Source organism: Cygnus atratus, chromosome 17 (assembly GCF_013377495.2).
Source record: "Cygnus atratus isolate AKBS03 ecotype Queensland, Australia chromosome 17, CAtr_DNAZoo_HiC_assembly, whole genome shotgun sequence".
In the NCBI taxonomy this organism is placed as follows: Eukaryota; Metazoa; Chordata; class Aves; order Anseriformes; family Anatidae; genus Cygnus; species Cygnus atratus.
In genome coordinates, this window is record NC_066378.1 from 5,058,366 (window position 1) to 5,079,761 (window position 21,396).

General features: G+C 40.3%; 1 protein-coding gene across 4 annotated transcripts in view; it reads left to right on the plus strand.

The window, feature by feature from the left end:
* Positions 1–20,797, plus strand: part of BCR (BCR activator of RhoGEF and GTPase) — a 101,191-nt gene extending 80,394 nt beyond the window's left edge. For all 4 annotated transcript variants that reach the window (XM_035556607.2, XM_035556608.2, XM_035556610.2 and 1 more), the window contains 7 exons: positions 8,114–8,173; positions 8,327–8,436; positions 9,151–9,290; positions 10,819–10,953; positions 11,568–11,673; positions 12,705–12,867; positions 13,428–20,797. In XM_035556607.2, the coding sequence (XP_035412500.1) occupies positions 8,114–8,173; positions 8,327–8,436; positions 9,151–9,290; positions 10,819–10,953; positions 11,568–11,673; positions 12,705–12,867; positions 13,428–13,517 (804 nt within the window). In that variant the 3' untranslated portion in view covers positions 13,518–20,797. The remainder of the gene's footprint in view (positions 1–8,113; positions 8,174–8,326; positions 8,437–9,150; positions 9,291–10,818; positions 10,954–11,567; positions 11,674–12,704; positions 12,868–13,427) is intronic.
* The last annotated feature ends 599 nt before the right edge of the window (positions 20,798–21,396 follow it).

Below are 21,396 nucleotides of genomic sequence, written 5' to 3' on the forward strand. Positions count from 1 at the left end.
CATTCCTGCTATCCTTACTGCAAATCGTAATTGGCTTTTGAGTCCTGGAGTGCCCCAGAGAGGTTTTTTCCGCCTTCTGATTTTGAGAATCATGGAGATTTTTTCCTCCAAACAGTGAGGAATACAGTGTGATTCACAGGTGGGAAGTCAGCAGCCTTTTCCCTCTTGTCTTGTCCCCATGTCTGCTTCAATATCCTTGTAGAAAAGATGCTTTTTCAGAAGAAAATTAAATCAGAGAATCTCTGATTTCTCTGTTATATTCAAAATGTCTAGCAGAGTATACAGTAACTACACGGTCACTGAGCCCTGGGCTCTGTTGAGAATACTCCATTTGTGACAAAAGAGGAAGTAATGAATATAGTATCCCCTCTGTAAAACATGCTGAAGAAACGCTATCTTCCCTATGTGCTAGAACTTGATTGATGTGCTAGCGAGGCCTTGGAGGACAGGCTTATTGTCCTGATAACTGCCGTGTCCAGAGTTTAGTGTCCATGACAACAGGCTGCCTCTGAAATAAATGGATTATTTGAACTTTTCCACCACTGTGAATCAGCATGGGACACTTTGTCTCTGTGGCAAATTTGCAATATGATAGGGGAGGCAATGAGATGATTGCAAGCGGATGCTGCTCTCAGGGAGCTGCTGTGTAATAAAGAGCTAAAGCACCATGCAGGAGAAATCGGGGCCCTCAGTAGAGGATGTCATGGTGGACATGTGTTCCTGCTCTTCCTCCAGATTGTTGCATTGTCTGTGCACAGCTTTAGGGGGAGTGTTTGAACATTTGCTCTGAGGATGCATTCTTTAAACTGGACTGGCTGTTGTAAGGGACCCTGCCCAGATATCTTTTCCTTATTGGCACACTGAAAAATATCACCAGTTCTCCTTCATTTACCTTTAGCTCTTCACCACTTCTTGTATTTCAGCTTTCTCCAGTGTTTGAGTGATGATCACATAGGCTGTCATTTGTGGGATTTCAGAAACAGCTCTGATTGAGGGTGGCTTGCAGGATCATATCTCACTGTTTCTCTAGAAGGGTTCATTGTCTAAATGAATTTCGTGAGGCCTGTTCCTTTCCCTCCCTACTTGCAGCCCTGAAGCTGCCATGCTATTTTCAGGGAGAGCCTTGCCACCAAATGCATGGTGGGTGTTTGAAATAATGTCTTGGTTTGTATGTACATTTTCAAGTATAGGGTGACTTCTATGTACATTTCTCAGGCTAATCAGAGATAAGCACGTCCCTTTTGCTTACAAAAGCTGATTTTCTGTGGAGCTGAGCAACTACAAAAAAGCAAGTTTTCAGCCCTAAAATGCCCTGGAGATTTGTGTGTTCTCATTAGAGAACTCTGGAATCACTGACCCTGTTAATTCTTCAAATGTTTTACATAGAGTGGTATAAGATCTTAATTTTTTGAACATTTTTCCCCATGAGAATAGGCATTTCTATGCACAAAACGTGTACATTGTGTTAAAGCATTTTATGCTTAAGTTAATCTGTGACTTAGAGTTAGCGGTATTAATGCTGTCATCGTCTTTTCCTGTCATTAGTTTTATATTCATTTTCTTTCAGGATTTTCGCAGGCGCTTTTACATTAAGTTTTGTTTTATTGAGAATTTCCAGTGTAGGTAGGATTTTCCATTTTGTTTTTATCCATGGCTTCTTGTTGTTGTCACTGTTGTTATTCAGTCAAAGTCCAGCCTACGTAAAGGCAAGGTCTGTGAAGCTGGGCGAGTTTTTTCCAAAATTCCCTGTAGTTAAAAACTCTGAGAATATCAATAATCATGTCTGCATCTTCCTGCTATTAAAACAGGAAAATTTCTGTGTTGGCTAAATTGCAACGTATTGTTAAGCCATGTATTATTGTAAATCTGCAACTTCCTACTCTGGGATTTCTGACTCACCAAGTTTTCTGGGCTGCAAAGATGAAGACAATGCATCAAGGAGATGAGGGCTGTTTTGGCTGTGAAACGTTTACTGAATCTCTCCATTACATAATGGCACTGGAGGAAGGAAAACTGAAAATTGGTCCGTGTAGTCAGAAGCTTCCAGGAATGGGCAGTGATTTTAATATCTCCCATTGCTTCTATTTTTTCTTTCTATGGAATATTTTGTTTACCTGTTTTTATAGACACATTTAAGAGGGTCGAGGTTTGCCAATCTGCAAGTTTTTTCCCCTCAAAAGTAAAACCACAAAGTTTTAATATGGGAGCACCTCTGGTACACAGAGAAGTGAAATTCTTGTTGGACCTGGGAATGGCAGCACTGGATGCGCAGCTGTTTCACTAGTGTGTATTCATGGATGGGGGCTTCTCTTATATTTCAGAGAAATACAGGGAGAAGGTGCCATTGCTGGGTACACTGAAACCGAGATTGTTGGGGAGTTTGGGGTAGGGGGAGGAAACAGGTATCATTTTATAGCAGGAAGCATGAGGCTTAGTTCAGTTTTACGCATCAGTTTGCCTCTCATTTTGAACTATTTTTCTTTCTGTTGTTACCTTGCAATCCATCTTTGGTACTTGGGTGGCTGGCCCTTTTGCTCTTTGAATTTTGTACTTCTTGTGGCAGGCATCTCGCCATGTTTTGAGTGTGGCAGCCTTTTGTTTGGTCTTGAGACTCTGCATCCAGGCGAGCACATATGTCAGCAAAACTGGCCTCAGCACTGGGAACAGACTGCATGAGTAAACTGATGCTTCATCCTGTGATCAATCTCCTCCAGTTGGTGCCTCCTAGATATGCGGCTTCCTTTGTTACTTTTTTTTTTTTTTATTTCTGCATGATCAGCTGAGACAAATTGTTTCCTTCTCTCTCTCAGCAGTGCTGGAAAATCAGAGAGGATATGAGCTTAGATCAGTCATTCAGTGGTAGCAACGCGCCATCATTCCTCTGTTGCCATGCAAAACAATCACTCTTATCTGCTTAATTATCTGGGATGTCTCATAGCAGCGCACATGGCAATCGCAGACATCTAGGTTGTTTTCCATGTAAAACAGTCACTTGCAGTACCTCTGAAGTGTCAGCTCAGAAAACCTTTTACACACTTGAGTTCATTTGAACAGTTTGCTCATGCAGAACAGTATTCCAGCAATAAAATTGGGTGGAAATGAAGAAGGCAATGGGTCATATCTAAAGGGTGATGGCAGAAAAGATTAACATGTCAGTGGGGAGCTTTGAGAAGAATGGGGTTGTGGCTGGACTGGGAGTTTCCAGCAGCAATGAGACTGACAACATGTATGTCACATCAGTTACACTTAAAAATTGATGGAGTGTAAAGTTGCCAGGGAGATTTAATAAAGGGAGGAAGTAATGCGAGTAAATAACATAAAACACACTAAGGTTGCCTCAGTTCTTGCTGCCAGGCATTTCACTTCCACTGATGCATCTTTGCTCTTTTTTTTTCTTTTTCCCTCTTTCTGTGTGTTATCTTTTCTCTTTTTTTGGGGGAAAAAAATCAGCAAGCTCTCTGTGGTGGTTTCTTAAGGCAGAGCACAGACTGCCTGCTTAGTGTTTGGCTTGCATTTGCTGTTGACCAGTGTCCTCAGTTCGCCTTTTTCCCAGGTCCCCATCACTTTGTGTTCTGCACGCTCAGCCTCTGCTGACTTCTGTACACTAATTGTCTGTCTTAATTCAGTGCTAAGTTGCTACGAGTGCTAGAACCTTGCACTCAGAAATCCCTGTGGTGCCAAGCCACTTTGTTCTATTGTGTTTTGTGCAGGATACAGAGAGCCATTTGCTTGATTCATTAGTGAATTTGGGGCTGTAGCTTGCCACTGCAAATGCCAAAAAACAGGCCACAAGAGGACTGGAGGTGCCAGGGGAGCTCAGCCTAGTCTGTATTTTTCCTTTGCAGCATGTGCTTGTGGTGGGGACTGCACGAACAAGCCCACGAGGCTCTTAGCAGGTCTGTCCTATTTGCCTAGGTTGTAGAAACACAACACAATCTGTTGCGGTTTCAGTGGAGATGAGACAGGGCCTTTCGTCACTCAAACCAAGTAACTGAAGGAAATGTTTAGAGGTGCAGTAAATTTCACTGTCAAATTAATGCAGAGGCAGCCATTTCACAGTGCCTCCCTGCTCTTTGGGCTGGTAAAGCGAGCATTGTGTGCTCGCTCGCTCGGAGCAGCCTCCTTTTGGCACTCTGTAGACTGCATTCTCCCACTCGGTGTTCCTTCTTCCAGGTCACCGCTCTCCAAATCAGGCCAAAAGACAGCATGACCCCATTTGTCACTGGCCTTCTGCATGCTGGAGCATCACGCTCGCTAACTCTTTGTCTCCAGTCTGGTCTGTAACCTGTCTGCTCCAGCAGCCCTTTCCTGCTGCTGCTCTTGCTGGCCTTAGAAGGTCGGTCATCTGTAGGGCGCAGAACCAAAAGCTTGCTCCAAGTGTAAATGACGTTCTGTGCTTCCTGTTGACTCTGTTATTTCTGACTGTGATTTTATCAGACTGTTAGACCTGATCTTCCTGTTTCACTCAGTATTGCTGAGAACTTACTCAAGCTTTGTTCTTTTATTAGTTTCGATTAACTTGGCTTTGTTACTTAGAAAACACCTCAGGTACAATATTTTATTGTTGCTCTTGCCAGTGCTTTATGCAGGGTTGTCTCAGGTCAGCCAGACCCCCTGCCCAGTGCTCATTCTCCCCACCTGGCTCCGTTCGGAACAAGCTGTTCTCTACCAAGAGTCAGCCAGCAGGAGGGGAGCGCAGGGGTCCCTCTGGCCCTGAAACAGAGTGCAGAGATCAGGGAGCAAGGGGTAGCAGCACGTGCAGCAGCAGTCCTTGCTCAGCCTCAGTTGTTACCCAGCAAGGAAGTGTCTCTCTGTGAGCTCTCAGCTCCAGAGCACTGCTTTTGCTCGCTCTTTGCAGCCATATGACATTCACTGTGGGGACAAAGCTGGGCTTTGACTCATATTTTTAATGTCTTATTGGCTTACTTTTGTTTTGCACAGTGGTAGGAGTTCCCTGTTCATAATCTAGCCATAACTGGTAATTCCTGATAACTTAAATAACCCAGGCCATGCTGGAATCTTCCTTATACTTTTTTGCAAATATTCAAAACCCTCCTTTCCCTGAAATCTTAAGCAGTCTCTGCTACAAATAAAACACTCTTGGTGACTCCTTTCTAAAAGCATATAGAAAACTGTTTCTGACTTGGAGGATTAGCTGTGACTGCATGATCAGCAGGGCCATTTTGGCAGCTTAACAGGATGACTTTTTAGGCAGCTGCAGGTCAAGTTTTCAGGAATACTGAGCATGGTTCCTCTTCATAGGAAACCAGACACTTCAGAAATGGTTTCCTCTTGCTTCTGGGAAAGAATGCAGTAGTTGAAAGGAACCAAACTTCCAGCACGGAAATTCAGGGGAGAACAGCCTAGATTCTAGCCAACTTGTAGGGACCTTGGCCAGTCACACTGGCGGGGGCGGATCTGTTCCGCCAGAGTTAAAAGCAAACCCTCTTGGCAAGCAGTCTGTTATTTGGGTTTGCTGAGGCACTGAAGCTAAGCGCTGCTGCCCGTTGGCCTCAGAGACCTTTCTGCAGTCCCAAAATGTGGGAGCTATTGGTTGCAGACTATTCCTTACAAGAGGTCTTCAGGAATTTCTGCCACAATTGCACCTACAGGAACCGGTCCAATTCAACAGGAAGGCATGTGTGTGCTGGCAGCATCCCGCTGTGGGCTCACGTCCGTAACAAAGTGCGTGGAGATAAGGTTGGCTTGACTCGCTCATCTGTTGCTTCTTGGGGGTTCTGTGGTGTGAGCAAGTGGGGAGAAACTTTTCTCTCTGCTGGTTGTCTTTTGGGGGAAGTGGTGCAGGGGTGGTGGGATGTGTCATCTCTGTAGCTGACAGCAGCACCGGGCTCATTTATTGAAGAATCGAAAGAAAGATGCGTGCTTGCATCTAAGCTCTCCCAGAATATACAGGAGCTGCCATTGTTTTAACTTTTACTTCTGCCCTGCAGAGAACTCTGCTTTTATATGGGATTTTGTAAGAGGGAGGAACTGTGCTGCAGAAATAGCCCTGGTGTCTTTGCTTGCTGATAACAGTAAATTCCCAACACAGAGCCCAGAGCAGCTGCCTCCGTCCACTCTTACTGTGCCTCAGGTGTTCCAGAGCCAAGGATCCCAAAGCCATCTCAGGAGGCGCTGAAGTCTGCTTGCTTTGGCTGGGTTCTGGTTGCTGATAGCAGTCCCCCATGCAGGAAACTCTTTTCTCTCTTTTGCCAGCATAGCTTGAGCAGAGTACCACTCTTCAGCAAAATCAGATGTGTTTGGACTCTTCAGCCAGCACTGGAATTGCTGGGTTAAATCTGAGTACTTGAGCCAGCTGCTCCCCAGCCTGCAACTGGCCACTCCAAGGAGGTCAAGCAAGGCTGAAAACGGGAGCTCAGGGCTTTGCTTCACAGCACGTTTCTAGTTAGGGAATTCTTGCAATAGCAGGGCCAGGTGTTATTCCTGCCTCTGTGCTCAAAGTGAAGTGAAAATAACAGGCAGGTCAAAGTGGGACAGCTTGCCGTGATTCCTGGGCTGACTTTCTCTGTTTCAGCTGGCTTCCTTCACTGTCAGAACCTGGCAGGTTTGGTTTGTTTAAAGTTACTTGTCTCTGTATGGATCACTTTATATTTCTTTTTGTCTCACTGTAGGGTCGTTATGTCTTCCGAATTCAGTGGAACAGAGTCCTTCTTGGAAGCTATTAGCTTGCTAGCCAAGAGCTATAAAGTTCTTAAGTCTGGCTTTTTATTTCAGTACAATAATTTCACACTCATCCAACCCCAGCTGTCCCTAGAAGACTGCAGTCCACTTTCCCCAGTTGAGACCAGACTGCAGCATCTGATTTCTGCCATGTATTTGGAACTTTGTATGGTACTGTGGGAGGAGCAGCTCTTGCAGGAGATGCTGTTCAGCAGCCGTGATCTCTTTCATGCGTGATGCCCGTGAGCTTCACCGTCTCCCTTTTGTGGTGTAGCAGACTTCTGTCTTCCTTCAGGCTTGTGCGCAAGGGGCAAAGAGCATCTGGCCCTGTGAAGAATGAATTTTGAATGTTCCTGTGAGGAATGAAGTTTGAATGAATTCAAACTTTTTAAATGCCCAATATCTAAAGCTTACAAATTACTACAGAATCGAAAAATGTGAGAGCTTAATACAGAGCTCTTTTTGTGTCCACCGTAAGGTGTGGGTTTTTTTTGACTATGTGTCTGTCTGACATTCCTGTGGTAATTCTATTGTAAGCCTAGACAGGTCAGACAGAATTAGACTTAGTGAAAAAGACAAAGTTGGTTTTTAAACCAAGTTGCTCTTTTGGAGCAGATGTTTGTGGATGTTTTTTGTGCTTTTTTAAACTAACAAATTACACAAAAGTTCTGCTTTTCAGTACAAGAGAACTGATACACAAGGTCATAGCCTTTTCTTGTCAGCTTTGAATGCTTCGGTGCTTACATTTAATGAACTTTTTTGATTGTTGAAACTATGAGAAGGCTTCCCAAACTGAAGTAAAGCATACAAGTACACATGCATGGACAGACAAGGGGTTTCCTGTGTATATGTACATACCTCAATTTCTGATACCATTTCTGAACTTTGAAAATTAGTTTCAAAGCCTCTTTTATGAAAGAAATTGGAAAACAAATGAGATTCCCTCAGAGTTATGGGGACCCGCAGCTCCTTGAGAGAGAGGAAGACAAATAGTTTTCCTCTATTTCAGATCAGCCTTATTTTCAAAAATCTTGCTTCCCCGTTTCTGACTCCTAGCCCTTTGGGATGGGACAAATTTGGCTGTCTATTCATGTACTACAGCAATAAATGCAGTCTTCCTGTCTCTGAAATGTGAGGTTATTAGCTTTCATATATTGATTTTTCTCACTGAACTTTCCTTTGTTGTTGAGCAGATACTGCACATGTTGCTGGATTTTCCATGCAAATGAGTTATCAGCCTGCTTAGAGAATGGCACGGTATCTGAGTATCCTGTTACTCAAAACTTGAGAAACCTTGGAATGTGTGTTTTTTCTGTGGAAATGAAATAACACATTGAAAGTGGTAGAGCACTGCTCACTTACAGAAGCCTTCCAGGCTAGCTGACTTCTCAGAAAACTGTTCCTAGCTCATGGTAACTTCCATGTTTTTCAGCTGGACCCACAGGCGTTGCAGGACAAAGACTGGCAGCGCACAGTCATCTCAATGAATGGGGTAAGTACAGAAAGCAGAAGTTAGCACTGCTTCTGCACCTTTGATGTGGTTTATTTCTTTGCTGTTCATTGCAACATTAAAAAAAATTAAAAAAAAAAAAAAAAAGAAAAGAAAATGTTGTTTGAAATGTAACAGCTGTTCTCTTTTGTTCAGGTTGAAGTGAAGCTGTCCGTGAAGTTTACCAGTCGAGAGTTTAGCCTGAAAAGGATGCCGTCACGGAAACAGACAGGGGTCTTTGGGGTCAAGATCGCTATTGTCACCAAGTGAGCTGATGGGTTGAATTTCTCCTTATTGCTTTTCTAGAAAGCCAATTAGCCAGCGGGTTGCACCTGTCTTTACCCCACTGAGGGATTTGTCAGTACAGTCTGCTTCACTTGAGTAGTAGTGCAGATGGCTGCTGCTGCAGAAGGGAGATGGCGTACGTTTTGTGAGCTTCATTTTTTGCATGGGTCAAAAAACAACATGCGCACAGGCTTGGAAACCCAGGGTTGTTTGCTTTCAGCATATCACTTTTCTGAGTTCTGGAAATGCCCCTTGCCCTTTTAGTCAGTAGTTAGCTGACTTGGTCACAAATTTCCAGAGCCACTAAACAGTGATATTTCCTTTCCATAATCGGAAATGTTCAAGTTCTTTGGATCCTGTTGTATTGTTTTAACCCCTGATCTTTTGTCATGAATTGTTTGCCAGAAGAAACCTGTTTGTTCCATCAAATAGTTTGGGAAGTGTGGTATTTCCTCCCTCTGGAACTGCATTAATCTGAAAGCACCAGTGTTGCTATGTAGCCAGGGAGTTTAAAAGGAGTTTTTCAGCTCAGTTTTGATTACCTGCTCAGACTTTCTCTCACCCTGTTGTTCAGAAGAGGTCTGCACAGCAAAGTGATGGGTGATTTCAGGGTGATTTCAGCCAGCTTGGCTGGCTGAGGTAACAGGAATTGAGGGCATGGGCTGTACTGAACTCTTCTATCTGGCTTTCTTAAGGAGAGAGAGATCAAAGGTGCCTTACATAGTGCGCCAGTGTGTGGAGGAGATAGAGCGACGTGGGATGGAGGAGGTGGGCATCTACCGTGTCTCTGGGGTTGCAACCGATATCCAGGCTCTGAAAGCTGCCTTTGATGTCAGTAAGTATTTGCGTCTGATGTTTTCCTTTGTGCTGTGAGAACATGCATGAGCTCCATGTCAGATGGCTGTGCTATTTTAAATCTTCTGTTCCCCAAGAAGCACTAAGAGGTAGAGATTTTCTCTCACAGAGAATCATTTTAACCCTGGCTACATGTTTTATTAATATTCTTCAGCTACAGATATGACCCAAGACATACAACGGGATGGATCCTCATACCAAATAACACATTTGTTATTCCTCCCAGCAGACATGACGTGGTGGGTTTGCATGCCTTGCCAAGGCTTTGTAAATGGCAGATACCTTCCTCAGGGGAAGCAGCAGCAATCAGAAGCTGTAATTTTCCTTATTGCTGCGAGGTCTCCAAATTAATAGAAGTACTTGAAATTGTTTGAGAATGTTTTGTGAAAGGAGGCCAGAAAAAAATAATATTAAAAAAATCAAGGCTTGGCTGGGAAGAACAGGGTGTTTACCAAATTGAAGATGTAAGGTCAGGGCTCTTGATTTTATTTTTTTTTTCTTGACTCTGTGGCTAGGTTGATGTGTGCAGACTGTAAAATCAGATACCAGCATTTGTAAAACCTTCCTTGATCTTGTGCAGAAAAGTGCTCCTTAGTGCTCTGCATTTAAAGGAATGACATGTGTGTCCCAAAAGGCATCCAAAACCAGGCAGATGAAACACCTCCAGATTGCTGTGGTACAAAAAGTGAAATTTCTGCCTTACTTCCAGTCCCCACGTGGTGATCTAAGGACCACTGAGCTCTGTTTTGATGCAAATGGTCATGAGGTCTAGGCCTGGTGCCTGATTTCACCCTTTCTGCACTTTGTTCATTGTTGTTGTTTGTTTGTTTGTGAAATTTCTTCATTCCTGTATTTTCGTTTCAATCTCCCTAAGCTACTAAAAACATTGATTTATGAATCCTCAGTAGTGCAAGTAAAGTAAGGGTGTTTCATATTTTGAAAAACAACTTATGTGCATTTACATTAAATGCTGTTTTGCACTAACCTTCATTAAACCAGCACTGGCTCTGCTGGTTGATCTGTTTGTTTTTGGCAAAGGAGGTGGTTTTGTTGTTCTTAATAGCATCAGAACTGAAATGCAAGCCCTGAATTGCCTGTGTTCTTTAGCTACACTCAGTGGGGAGTTAGCCTAAGAGTCTCTTATTCTAAGCTGCTTGAGGCAGGGAATTGGAATAACAACTGTGGTCATTAACAAGAAGTTGAAGTGCATATAAATACAGTCATGCAGAGCCTGTTCCAGATCAGGCCCATTGCTGGCGCAGCATAACTAACCCTGGGTAGTGTGAACTTCCCTCTAGTTAACTTTAAGCTGGAAATTGTTTGCAGTCATTTGTGCAGCACTTCTCAGTTATCAGAAGTTAGCTCATTTAATCTGGAGAAATGTAAACAGGAAAAATCTCAGCTGTTTGGGCAAAGACAATGGATAAACAAAGAGAGTCAAAGCAAGCAAAAGAATGAATGCAAGGCCAGCAGTTTATTTACCCTACTTCCCCTCTTCCCTCTTTCAGATAACAAGGATGTGTCAGTGATGATGAGCGAGATGGATGTTAATGCCATTGCAGGCACGTTGAAACTGTATTTCCGAGAACTACCTGAACCACTCTTTACTGATGAACTGTACCCCAACTTTGCAGAGGGCATTGGTAGGTAGTAGCAGAAATAACCTTTGATAACCAGCATCTGTGTTAAAGACACTCTCCTGTAGCAGGCTGCTCCTGAAGCAGTACAAAAAACATATTGATAATGTTGGACAGAAGCCTGGAACAAGCTGTAAGGGAAATGAAATGGAGCTCAGAAATGAGCTCTGGAATGATGTCTTGCACCAAGTTTGATGATGGGCAATCACCATGCTTTTTTATAAGTCAAAAATGTCCAGGTTTCTGAAGGGTGGGTTAAGAATAGAATGACAGCCTACTTGTTGAGGTTGTGCGTATTGGTTTTTCCTCATTCGGTCTTCCAGGGAAGTCCTTTTTGGAGGGGATATACCTTGCAATATATTAATGCAGGGGAAAACATCCTAATGAAAAGATCCTAATGAAATGTCTGAAAGTATTTGAAGTGCTTGAGGGAAAAGGATTCTCTTTCTACCCCTCTAAGAAATAAAAGGAAAAGATCCAGTGCAACTCTGACCTTCCAACCCGTGATGCAAGTACAGTCTATTCAGGACCATCCATATCTGTTGGTTTGGTAAATTATGCAGTCAGTCAAATTCTCATTCACTGCCTACGGTGATGTTTTATTATTTTCTGTCTTGTAGCACTTTCAGATCCTGTTGCAAAGGAAAGCTGCATGTTGAATCTATTGTTATCACTTCCAGAACCCAACCTTGTGACATTCCTTTTCCTTTTGGACCATTTAAAAAGGTAATATTTGGATCCTTTAAATACCTATTTAATGCATAAAACAACCTTATTTTGGAAAGTGGAGCCTGTTCCTTGAACATGCACTGAATCAGGCAAATTAAAGAAGCATTTGCAGATTTGCTATGAATGCTCATCAGGTAACTATTGTCTCATGCTCATTTAGTGAAGCACTAAATCTTGAATTCCATTCTCACTGAAACCAGAAAGATTAGAACTGAAGGAAAGGGGTAATAAAAAAGTCTCAGGGCTTATCTAGTGCAAATGCAAATTCCTGCCGCAATATCTCCACAAAAGTGCACCTACATCTGGAAAGGTTTTAGTGTAAACTGGGAAGCTTTGTCTGTGTTTAAGGACTTGTGACTCCTGTCTCAAAAGGTGTCGCAATCTAACATGGTATGTCTTTACAATTCCAGTTTTGTCCTTCTGCTAACTGGAGTTGTCAGTTCCTTGCTTAGACTAGTCTTTCTGATCTTGTCTATGTCTTTGTAATTTGGTTGTAACTGTGAAAAAAATTTCCATGCTTTTGATAATAATAAAATAAATGTGTTTAATATATACACAGCATTTTAATTTACGTTGTATTGTACACACCAGAGACTGTCACTGCAAAGATGAGAGACGATCTTGTAACTGAGGTTCTGGATTAAATTCCAGGAAATCTGGGTTTAACTTGTTTCTGCTGTAGACTTTTGTGCCCGTAGGTAAATTTTTTACCCTATGTGCCTCAGTTGCTCACTTACAAAACTGGCATGAAAAACATTCCTTTATTCCTATCCCATTTTTGTCTGACCAGACAATAAGCAGCAGTCTCTTTCCCAAGTAAGCTGTGTCTGTAGAGTGCCTAAGACTGGCTGTCAGATCAAAGAAATGCTTATGCATACAGTTAATTTGGGGGCATACAGAGAGAGTGCTTGCTTCAATGTCTATACCAAAAATTTTTACAAACGGAATAAATATGTTTTTGTACTTAAGAACACTTCCAAAGTTAGATATTTATGAAGATCCACCTTGCCTGTTTTTTCTTCTCCTAGGGTTGCTGAGAGGGAAAGTATCAACAAGATGTCCCTGCATAATCTTGCAACTGTCTTTGGACCAACACTGCTCAGACCTTCAGAGAAGGACAGTAAAATTCCTGCTAACCCAACCCAGCCTATAACAATGACTGATAGTTGGTCACTAGAAGTCATGTCCCAGGTAAAATGCTAAATGTGCTATTGAATATTTTGAAGACAGTAGCTGGGAAACTGCAGTCCTCTAGCAAGGCGTAGTTCAGCTGTCTTTTGTGTTTCAATGAAGTTTTTTCATAAACAACTTTCACCTCAACACAGACATTTTAGACTGTTTATAGAACTGTGTTTTTTCAGGCAGTTCAGTTTGCATCTGTACTAATAGAGCTTTACGTGAAAAAATGTCACAACACACACATCCTGCATTCTTTGTTAGCGCATAGTAAGATTTTTGAGAACTGTCTCACAGTGCTGTATTTCTAGCCTAGGATAAAGGGATGGTCTGTTTTTTTCCACAATGCTCCTCAACACATAAGCCATCTTCACTGATACACAAAAAAAACATCCTTGATAGATTCAGCTTTGGCCCTTGCTGCTTCTGAAGGCAGTGCAGAGAATTGGAGCACAGAGCTGTTAGCTCATCAGCAAGTTTTGTACTTTCTTTATTGAGTGATAGCAAATCCAAAATAGCCAGGATGAGAATGAGTTAAAAGGGTTTTATTTTTACCTTTTTCATTCTCTTTTCAGGTTCAAGTCCTTCTGTACTTCCTGCAGCTAGAGACCATCCCTACCCCAGACAGCAAGAGACAAAGCATTCTCTTTTCCACAGAGGTATAAACGCCTGTGATACCAACAGGACTCAAAAAACTGCTCTTGGCATAATCTGCCTCTCCGGAGAAAAAGAAGACTGGTGTTTCTTCAGACATTTCTGGCCAGTTCCTGTCCTGGGGAATTATGGCCCTCAGTGCTTCTGTTGTTTGTTAACCAGAGACAAGCTGAAGAGAAAGGAGAAAAATCTCTACTTTTGATCAGTAGAACCAGAAAGAATTGAACTGGAGATAGAGCTGTGCGGAATCTCCACTAGAAGGAGCAATAGACACTTGAACAAATGCACCACAGAGTGTGGCTGTTATTCTTGTTGGGAATGTGACAGAAGGTATTCCTCATTTTATGGATTTATCATAAAGAAACTTCAAGATTTCTACTGGACCACTTGATAGGATACCCTTTTTTGGGTGAGGGGGAGTTAAAAGATCTATCACAACTGTGTCTTTAATAACTGCTGTTTTTAAAGTACTGTTCTAGGCCAAAAAAATAGCATTGCTTTGCAAGAAGAGGAGAGAAGGGAAGGGTCTGGGATCTAAGATTACCTCCTCAGAAATTCAAGTCTTGATTTGAACAGGGTTCTAAAGAAATGGAACAGTTTTGCATACAACTAGAACTTTTTCTTTTTTGTCTTGCCCACCCCCTCCCCTGCAAATGTTTATACAAACTCTAGGGAAGGAGATGCCCTGCTCTTGCCTATGTTGCACTTCAGATGTTTGGTTGGGGGGTGGGTTAAGGGACCCAGACCCAACAAAGTTACAGTATAAATAAATACAGCAAATTAAAGAAAGGCAGGGAGGATTTGAGTCAGTGCTTTGTGATTGTGTTGTTTGTTTGCATATAAAAGCAGGAGCAATACTATCCAGAGAGGATTGCTGAATTCCTTAGACCCTGCCAAACTTAATGAAAATTAATTGGGAAGGCTGTTAATTTCCAACACTCCAAAGAAATGATGTTATCATTGCAAAAATAATTGAAGCATTTCTGGACAAAACAAATTATTAGTGGCTATCAGGTTGGCTGGCTGCTTACTCCAAACTTCTGTCATAACAGCTTTTTGTTTGTTTCTTTTGATACTTGAATTTTTGGAGGCTTTGTACATTGCTTCTACAAGAGTCTTTTTCTGATAGATATAAATACTTTGATAAAATATGTCAGAATGTACTTTATGGACAACCTAGCCAGTAGCATGCATGTGTATTCTTCAGAAACTTCAACCTTGTTTTAAATAAGAGCAGGGAAGAAATTTCTGTGGAACTACATACAGCAGTACAAAAGGTCTAGCTAAATACTAGGTTTGTGTTTTCCTGCCTAACTTGGTCAAAGCCACGGGGGTTACATAGGCGTAAAGGGCAGCAGTATTTGTCTAGGGAATTGAAAGCATAATCTAATTGCTTAATCCAGAGCAAAGTATTCTGGCTATGAAACAGTTGTGCCAAACATCTTGGGGGAGGTGGGAATTATTCCATTTTCATAAAGTACTCCAGCCCCCTTTACTTCCTACCCGGTTATGCAGCATCCAGTTAGCGGCAACCATCCATCATCCTGGCAAGAAGAAAAGTGCAGCTCAAAGATGAAGGAAGGAATCAGCAAGGGAAGAAGGAGGGAGGGACGGATTTTGAAAGAAGTAATTGGTATAGTTAGGTTGTCAACATCATTTGAGTGGAAATACCATGAAGAAAGCAACCCTCGTTATGCTGAATTTCACGTTTTCTGATGATGAGTAATCTGCAATCTCTCAATTAGAAAAACAAAACCCAAAACAAACAAAAACAACAACAATATAATAATAAAAAAAACACAAAAGAGTCTTTCAAACAAATGGAAAGAAAAAAATAATGGAAGGGAAATGGTTTTGTAGTCAATGTAATTCTGACTGCTGCATAATATTAGAAACTATTGTACTGTGAAGTTGCAAATTCAAAAAGGAACAAATAGAAATTCCAATTTTGTGAGTATATCAACATTTTGCATGCTTTGTAAGGATCCTTATAGGAATTTAATATTGCTTAGTATCCCTTCTTAGGTCTGGGAGCAAACTGCTTCGTAATGTAATGTACAACTAGAAATTCCTTCTCTATTGTATGTATTTCCACTACATTCCAACTTCTGAACCCAGAAAACAGAAAAAATGTTTATAGTAGGAGGTGCTTTTTGGGGGAGGGAATGAAGGCAAGGAAACTTGAAGGCTTAAATTTTTTATATTTAATTTCTTTTTGCCTTTTTGAAGGTAAAAATTAGTCACAATCTTGCAAATTTTTGACTTAAGAAAAGTCATGCAGACCAGGAAACCATGCTCAGTGGTTTGGGTTTTATGTATTTGTTCTCATTTTTCCATAGCAGTTCTGTAACAATCCTTTGATTGCTAGCTGCATACCTACCCATTCCAAGCTGTTGTTTGGTATATTTGACACAGCAGCACTGTTGTTAACTTCATTAAAAAGAAAAGATAAAAATAAAAATTAAAAAACACAAACAAAACAAAAAACAACAAACTACACCAGGTGGTTGGGTGATAGCCTTTTCCTTTTGGTGTTTAGAATTTTTGGCTGCTCTTTGCAGTGTTGAAACTGGAAAGCAATACCATAATGACTGTGCCAATTTACTTTTGCCCAACTTTTTAATTTTTATTTATATAGGAAGTTAATTTTAATATTAAATTACTGACCTATAGTATGTAACCATGAGAAAATAGCTTTTGCTTTGGTTACTGTTACAGGTTGTTGCTTTTAGTCTCTCATTGCAATGCTCAGTTCTAATGTAACATTATCTAACATGCAGGCATGTGGATCAGGGAAAAAAAAGTTAATTTAACTTAACCCATTAATTATTTCTGTTAAGTATGAATATGTTTTCCCCAAAGCTGGTAATTTTGGGCTGGAAAAGATAGCACATCTTACTGCTAATGATGGAATCGTGGACTGATTTGAAATACGAGAATTGATTTCTTGAATTTCCTTTAATTTTGCAACCAAGCTCTTTTAAATAGACTTACGTTTTCAGAAATCAAGAATCTCCAAAAGACTTTCCTTTTCCCAGGGATGTTGTGGGTGTGCTTTTTTTTTTTTTTGAACTTTGTTGTGTTTTTAATAAGCCTTATCATATTTAAACATAAAGGGACTTGCAACACTTGGCTTTAGAGAAGGCCTTCTGATTTCTATGCTTATGTATTCACTTCTGAGTTGTGTCAGAAAACCTAACTCTTCCTTTTTCTGCATTAAAAGGTACAATATAACATATGAGCAAACTAGCAAAACATTACCCTTTAAATGTGCACTGGAAGTTTATATTCGCTCTGATTCTAGTGTATTGGAGAGACCTTTCTAAAAATGTAGCTTTCAGCTACGTCAATGTGAAACATTAAAACTTTCAACCAAAAATTTTCAGGTGATTAGGATAGTCTGTGTATCTCCAGTTTAAGGAGAGGAGTAAGCATCCATTTCCTGGCATTTAAAAACTTTTAAAGCTCTCATGGGATTTTTTTAACACTGAAAAGGTTTTTAAATTTAAAAAACAAAACAAAACAAACAAAAAAAAAACTAAGGGAAAGAGTTTTAAAGATGGTCAAGAAATAACAATTACTAGGTCAGTCTCAGCTTTGTGTGTTGTGTGTGCTTTTTATGGGAGGAAAGTGTCTGAAACCAAATCGAAACACATCCATTAAAATGCTGCTGGTGTTCTTTATTCTTGCACAATTTTAACAAGTTGAGGTAGTAGCTAAGCTATTTCAGGCTGTATTTTAATGCTGCTATTTTTTAATGTATCAGCTAAGGGCGAAATACAGCAGTGCATTCACTATATTTGCTGATGCCCACTGCCTGCCTTGATTGTGACTTTCACTTGCTAATCGAAGGCAATCAGCGTGAACCATATGAAGCAAAACTGCAACATTTTTTGTTGGCCACTAGGTGGTGGAACCACAAAGTATGTTTATGGGAGATGCAGTATTTTTACAGTTCATTCATTTTACCTGTTTTAAAATGTGTTTTACAGTTGTTTGTTAGTTTTCTATGAGTTTATTTAAACAAATGTACTGTTCTGTAAAGCATACATGGATTTCCAAATTTGCTTGTCACCCCTGTAACACTGGAAGGCATGACAACGTGTTCTTTATCTTAATGTGCCATTCTTTCAAATATGTATAAAATGTAAATTGACCAACGTGGCTTTTAAAGATACTTAAAATATGATGGGAAAAAACAACAAACCAACCCTCTCTGATTCCTCACTTGTTAATCCTTCCTTTTGTTTCAGTGCTTGTTGATCTACTGAGGCAATATTGTACAATGTGGCATTGTTATTACAAAAATTTTAGGAAGAAATGGAAAATCTTGTAAGAACGGCCTCTACCCAGTCCCTTTTGACTTTATTTCAAGAATGCAGGGACTTACAGTAACAGAAGATTCATACATTCATGCTAGATTTAAGGGATTTGCTTCATTCGAAGAAAAATCTGAAAAGACAAGTAGATATGATCAGACAAATCAAATTTTTGGTGTAGTTAGTAAGTCAGAAACTTGTTCACTCCCTTTAAAATTTGTAGTCCAGGTATGTTTTTCTTTGTAAGCTTTGCTAACATTCTGATAGTACTGTAGTCTGAAAAATAAATCTGATACTGTCCGCTCCCTTTAACGTAGGGTATGTGCAACTGAGATGCTGGAGCTTTCAAATGAGTATTAGCAATTCTCCATTCTGAACTAGAATGAAATGAATGTTCAGAATTAAGTACATGCATCATCCTTAAAATCAACAGAAGCTCTAAACGAAGCACAACTGGAAAAAAAATATAATTAGGAATCACTCGGATTACATCGTCTGGAACTGTATAGAGCACAAATTCTCCTTTCAAGTTACAGAAGAAGGCCTGTGCCCCAGATAACTGTGAGCAAAGACTATCTTGCCAGTAAATAAACATTAATATAGGAACGCTAGGAATTCAGCCACTGTGGCCTCCCAGTTCTGACGTGCTGCAATCCCTTTATTGCTACTGAAAATTCACAGTTCAGTGCTAAGAAAGCAAAGCTTATCACCTGCTCTCTGCATTTTTTTCCCCTGTGGAAATAGATAGGGAGGAGCAATAGAGTCCATGTATTAGCAAAGGTGAAACACCACTGCAAAGGAAAATGCTAACAAAACCAGGAAGTTATACTATAGTTTAAGCTAAACTCTGCTTCTGGGCTGCAAGGCTAGAATACCGCAACATACTATAGTGATAAAGTGGTTGAAACAGAAGGACCAAAGCAAACAAGAGCGTATGTGTTATCTTGATTCTCCTTCGCTCGACTTAGGCCTTCTAGGTGAAGCAAATACATAAATGCTACTGCCAAGAATTAGAAAATTATTAAATGGCTTAGTTTGTCGCCACTGTTGATTCTCCTTGTGTTTCCACGTTATAGCAGAATTGGAGGAGACAACTGTAAAAGCATGCAGGTGACCCATGTAAATACTTGTCTTGTCACTTACTTTCTACTGTCAGATTTCACTTTTCAGTAGGAAAGACCCCCTCCTTTTCCAACAGCAACCATGTCTTCTATTCTGTAGAAACAGCCACCGCAGCGGGAGGTTCAGTTTATAGCAGGGCTATTCCTTACGGAAACTAAAATATTTCCAGTCTTCTGGTTCAGAATGTACCAAGTACTGCTAAAGCTCTGGGCTTGTGCAGGCCTGTTTTGCAAGTATAAATAAGATTCTATTCTTTCCACCTGTTCAATTAATATGATTACAGAGTGCCCAAGCCTAGCAGAAGTGTTTGCTTTACTGCTTGGTTGTAACTGCAATCATGCTCAAATCATCTTGTCAAAATTATTCATCAGAATGGAGAATTATTTTCGGATTTTCCACAAGAACTTTTGTTTGCGTAATAATTGCAATCTCTTTCCCCGGTGGTAAGATGTTCTGAGATTCCAAGGCATTCTACAGATTAATCATTTCTCTAATCTGCAAAATGATTTATGTTACAAGACCAGTTTATGCCACCGTGAATGTATGGAAGAGAATATAGCAGCTTCCCGCAGATAACCCAAAAGGAGTGTCGCAATGGGTGGAGCCCACCAGTGAGCAGACGGCCTTGGTCCTTAGAGGCTCGTGTCTCCCCTGGGGCAGTTTGAGTGAGGCCCAGAAGGCAATTATGGGATAAGACTCATCCAGTTCCTTCTTTATAGTGCCTAATTGAATTATCAAAACCCAATCTACATAGACAAGCTCAAATTTCCTCCATTTTAGTCCCATTTTGGGAGAAATTGGGATTACGCTAACCTTAGGAATCACAGAAGTTGCTGAAAACTGATGTATACCTTAAAACTCTCCCATATGCTAGTAATGCGATGTAAATGCTGCCATAGCAGAAGAACATTGCTTCACAACAGCCTCTTCCAATGTATTCACTCCCTGGTCTCTTCTTTACTGCTTCTCACAGCCTAGGAGAAATCTTACATCAGGCTTCAGAGTAACATGCAAAAACTTGTAGAATTGCTAAGTAATTTGGAATCCTGGATAAAACTTACCTGTGCAGGAACAGATCTTTCAAAAGGTGGGATATCAGTACTAAAAGTGGTAATGAACTATCCAAGGCAGCAAAAAGAGGGAAAGGAATCTTCCTGTTGGATGACTGAGAACACCACAATGAAATGGTGAATTTAAGTACGAGCTCACAGCAGGACACTGTGAAATGTCGTCCTTTCTGTGTCTGTCTAGCAAAAAAACATAAAACTAAGCCTTCTCTTGCCTATGTAGGTTGTGTAGTTTGTTCTTATCTCTAGTATTACAAGTGTTTATAATCCATGAAGAATTCCAATGAAAGGAGATAATAAGACTATTTATTTAAATATAAATACAATTAAATTATATAATTAGTGCTAAATTATCAGGTGTAGAAGAAAAGCAACTTGTTATTGTTTGGATAATTTTGGATTTCTTCAGAGTTAATATTGTTGGCATTGTTTTAACTCTACCACGTTACAGAGTCTGTTTTTGACATTTTATACTGCTGTTGTCAGTGCTTCAGTATCATAGTGCTCCGTTTTTGAAAAGAAAACCTAATCCTAATAGCTTAATCCAGAAAGGTGTTGAAACTGTACTGCTAAACATCTTTCAGTTTAGGCCCAAAGAGAGGAAAAAAGGAAGGGGGAAAAAAAGGGGAAAAAAATAGTAATTCAGGATTTATTTTTTTTTTTAATATTCTGAGATAAGTGGTAAGAGAAAGGGACACAAAAACTGTATTTGGGGGAAAAAAGTCTAAGGCATTTGTAGCCTTTCTTTGTACACAATGTTAAATAAAATCTCCTGTATCTATGTTTGTCAGGTTCTTTGGGTCTTATTTAATTAAAAACTGGGCCTACATTAAACTGAATGTGTCAATTGCATTTGATTGAGTTTGCTAGAGGTAAGGAAATTACCACTGGTGTTTCAAAATGAAAGCTATTTTATGTTTTACAGGGTAAAAGCTGTCTTACTTAAGTAAAAGCTACAGGTTAGTACAGGGTTCTTGCTGAATTAAACTAAAGCAATTATGACATACACAAACAGCTTGTGTGGAAGGGAGGAAGTAGTGGGGCAAAATGGTACGTTATCAGGTCTGTATCAATCCTTTTGTAGGAGTACTCCCTCAAAATGCAGCCAGTCTCAAACCCCATCACTTTACATCTTTGTGCAGAGCATGTTAGCTGTAGTTACATATTTGCTAAGAAATCAGCTTCAGCCTCTGGTTCTTTAAATGTTACGTTAAATTAGCGTTTGGTAGTAACCAATGTGGAAATTGAATCCGTTATTTAAATCAAGTTCTCTCTGTGCTTTATTTAAATAAAATGTTATTAAAATAATTAGTGTAATTAAAGTACATTTATGTTTTAATAAAGTCCAAATTTAGTATGAAATACAAACCCCTCTAAAATAA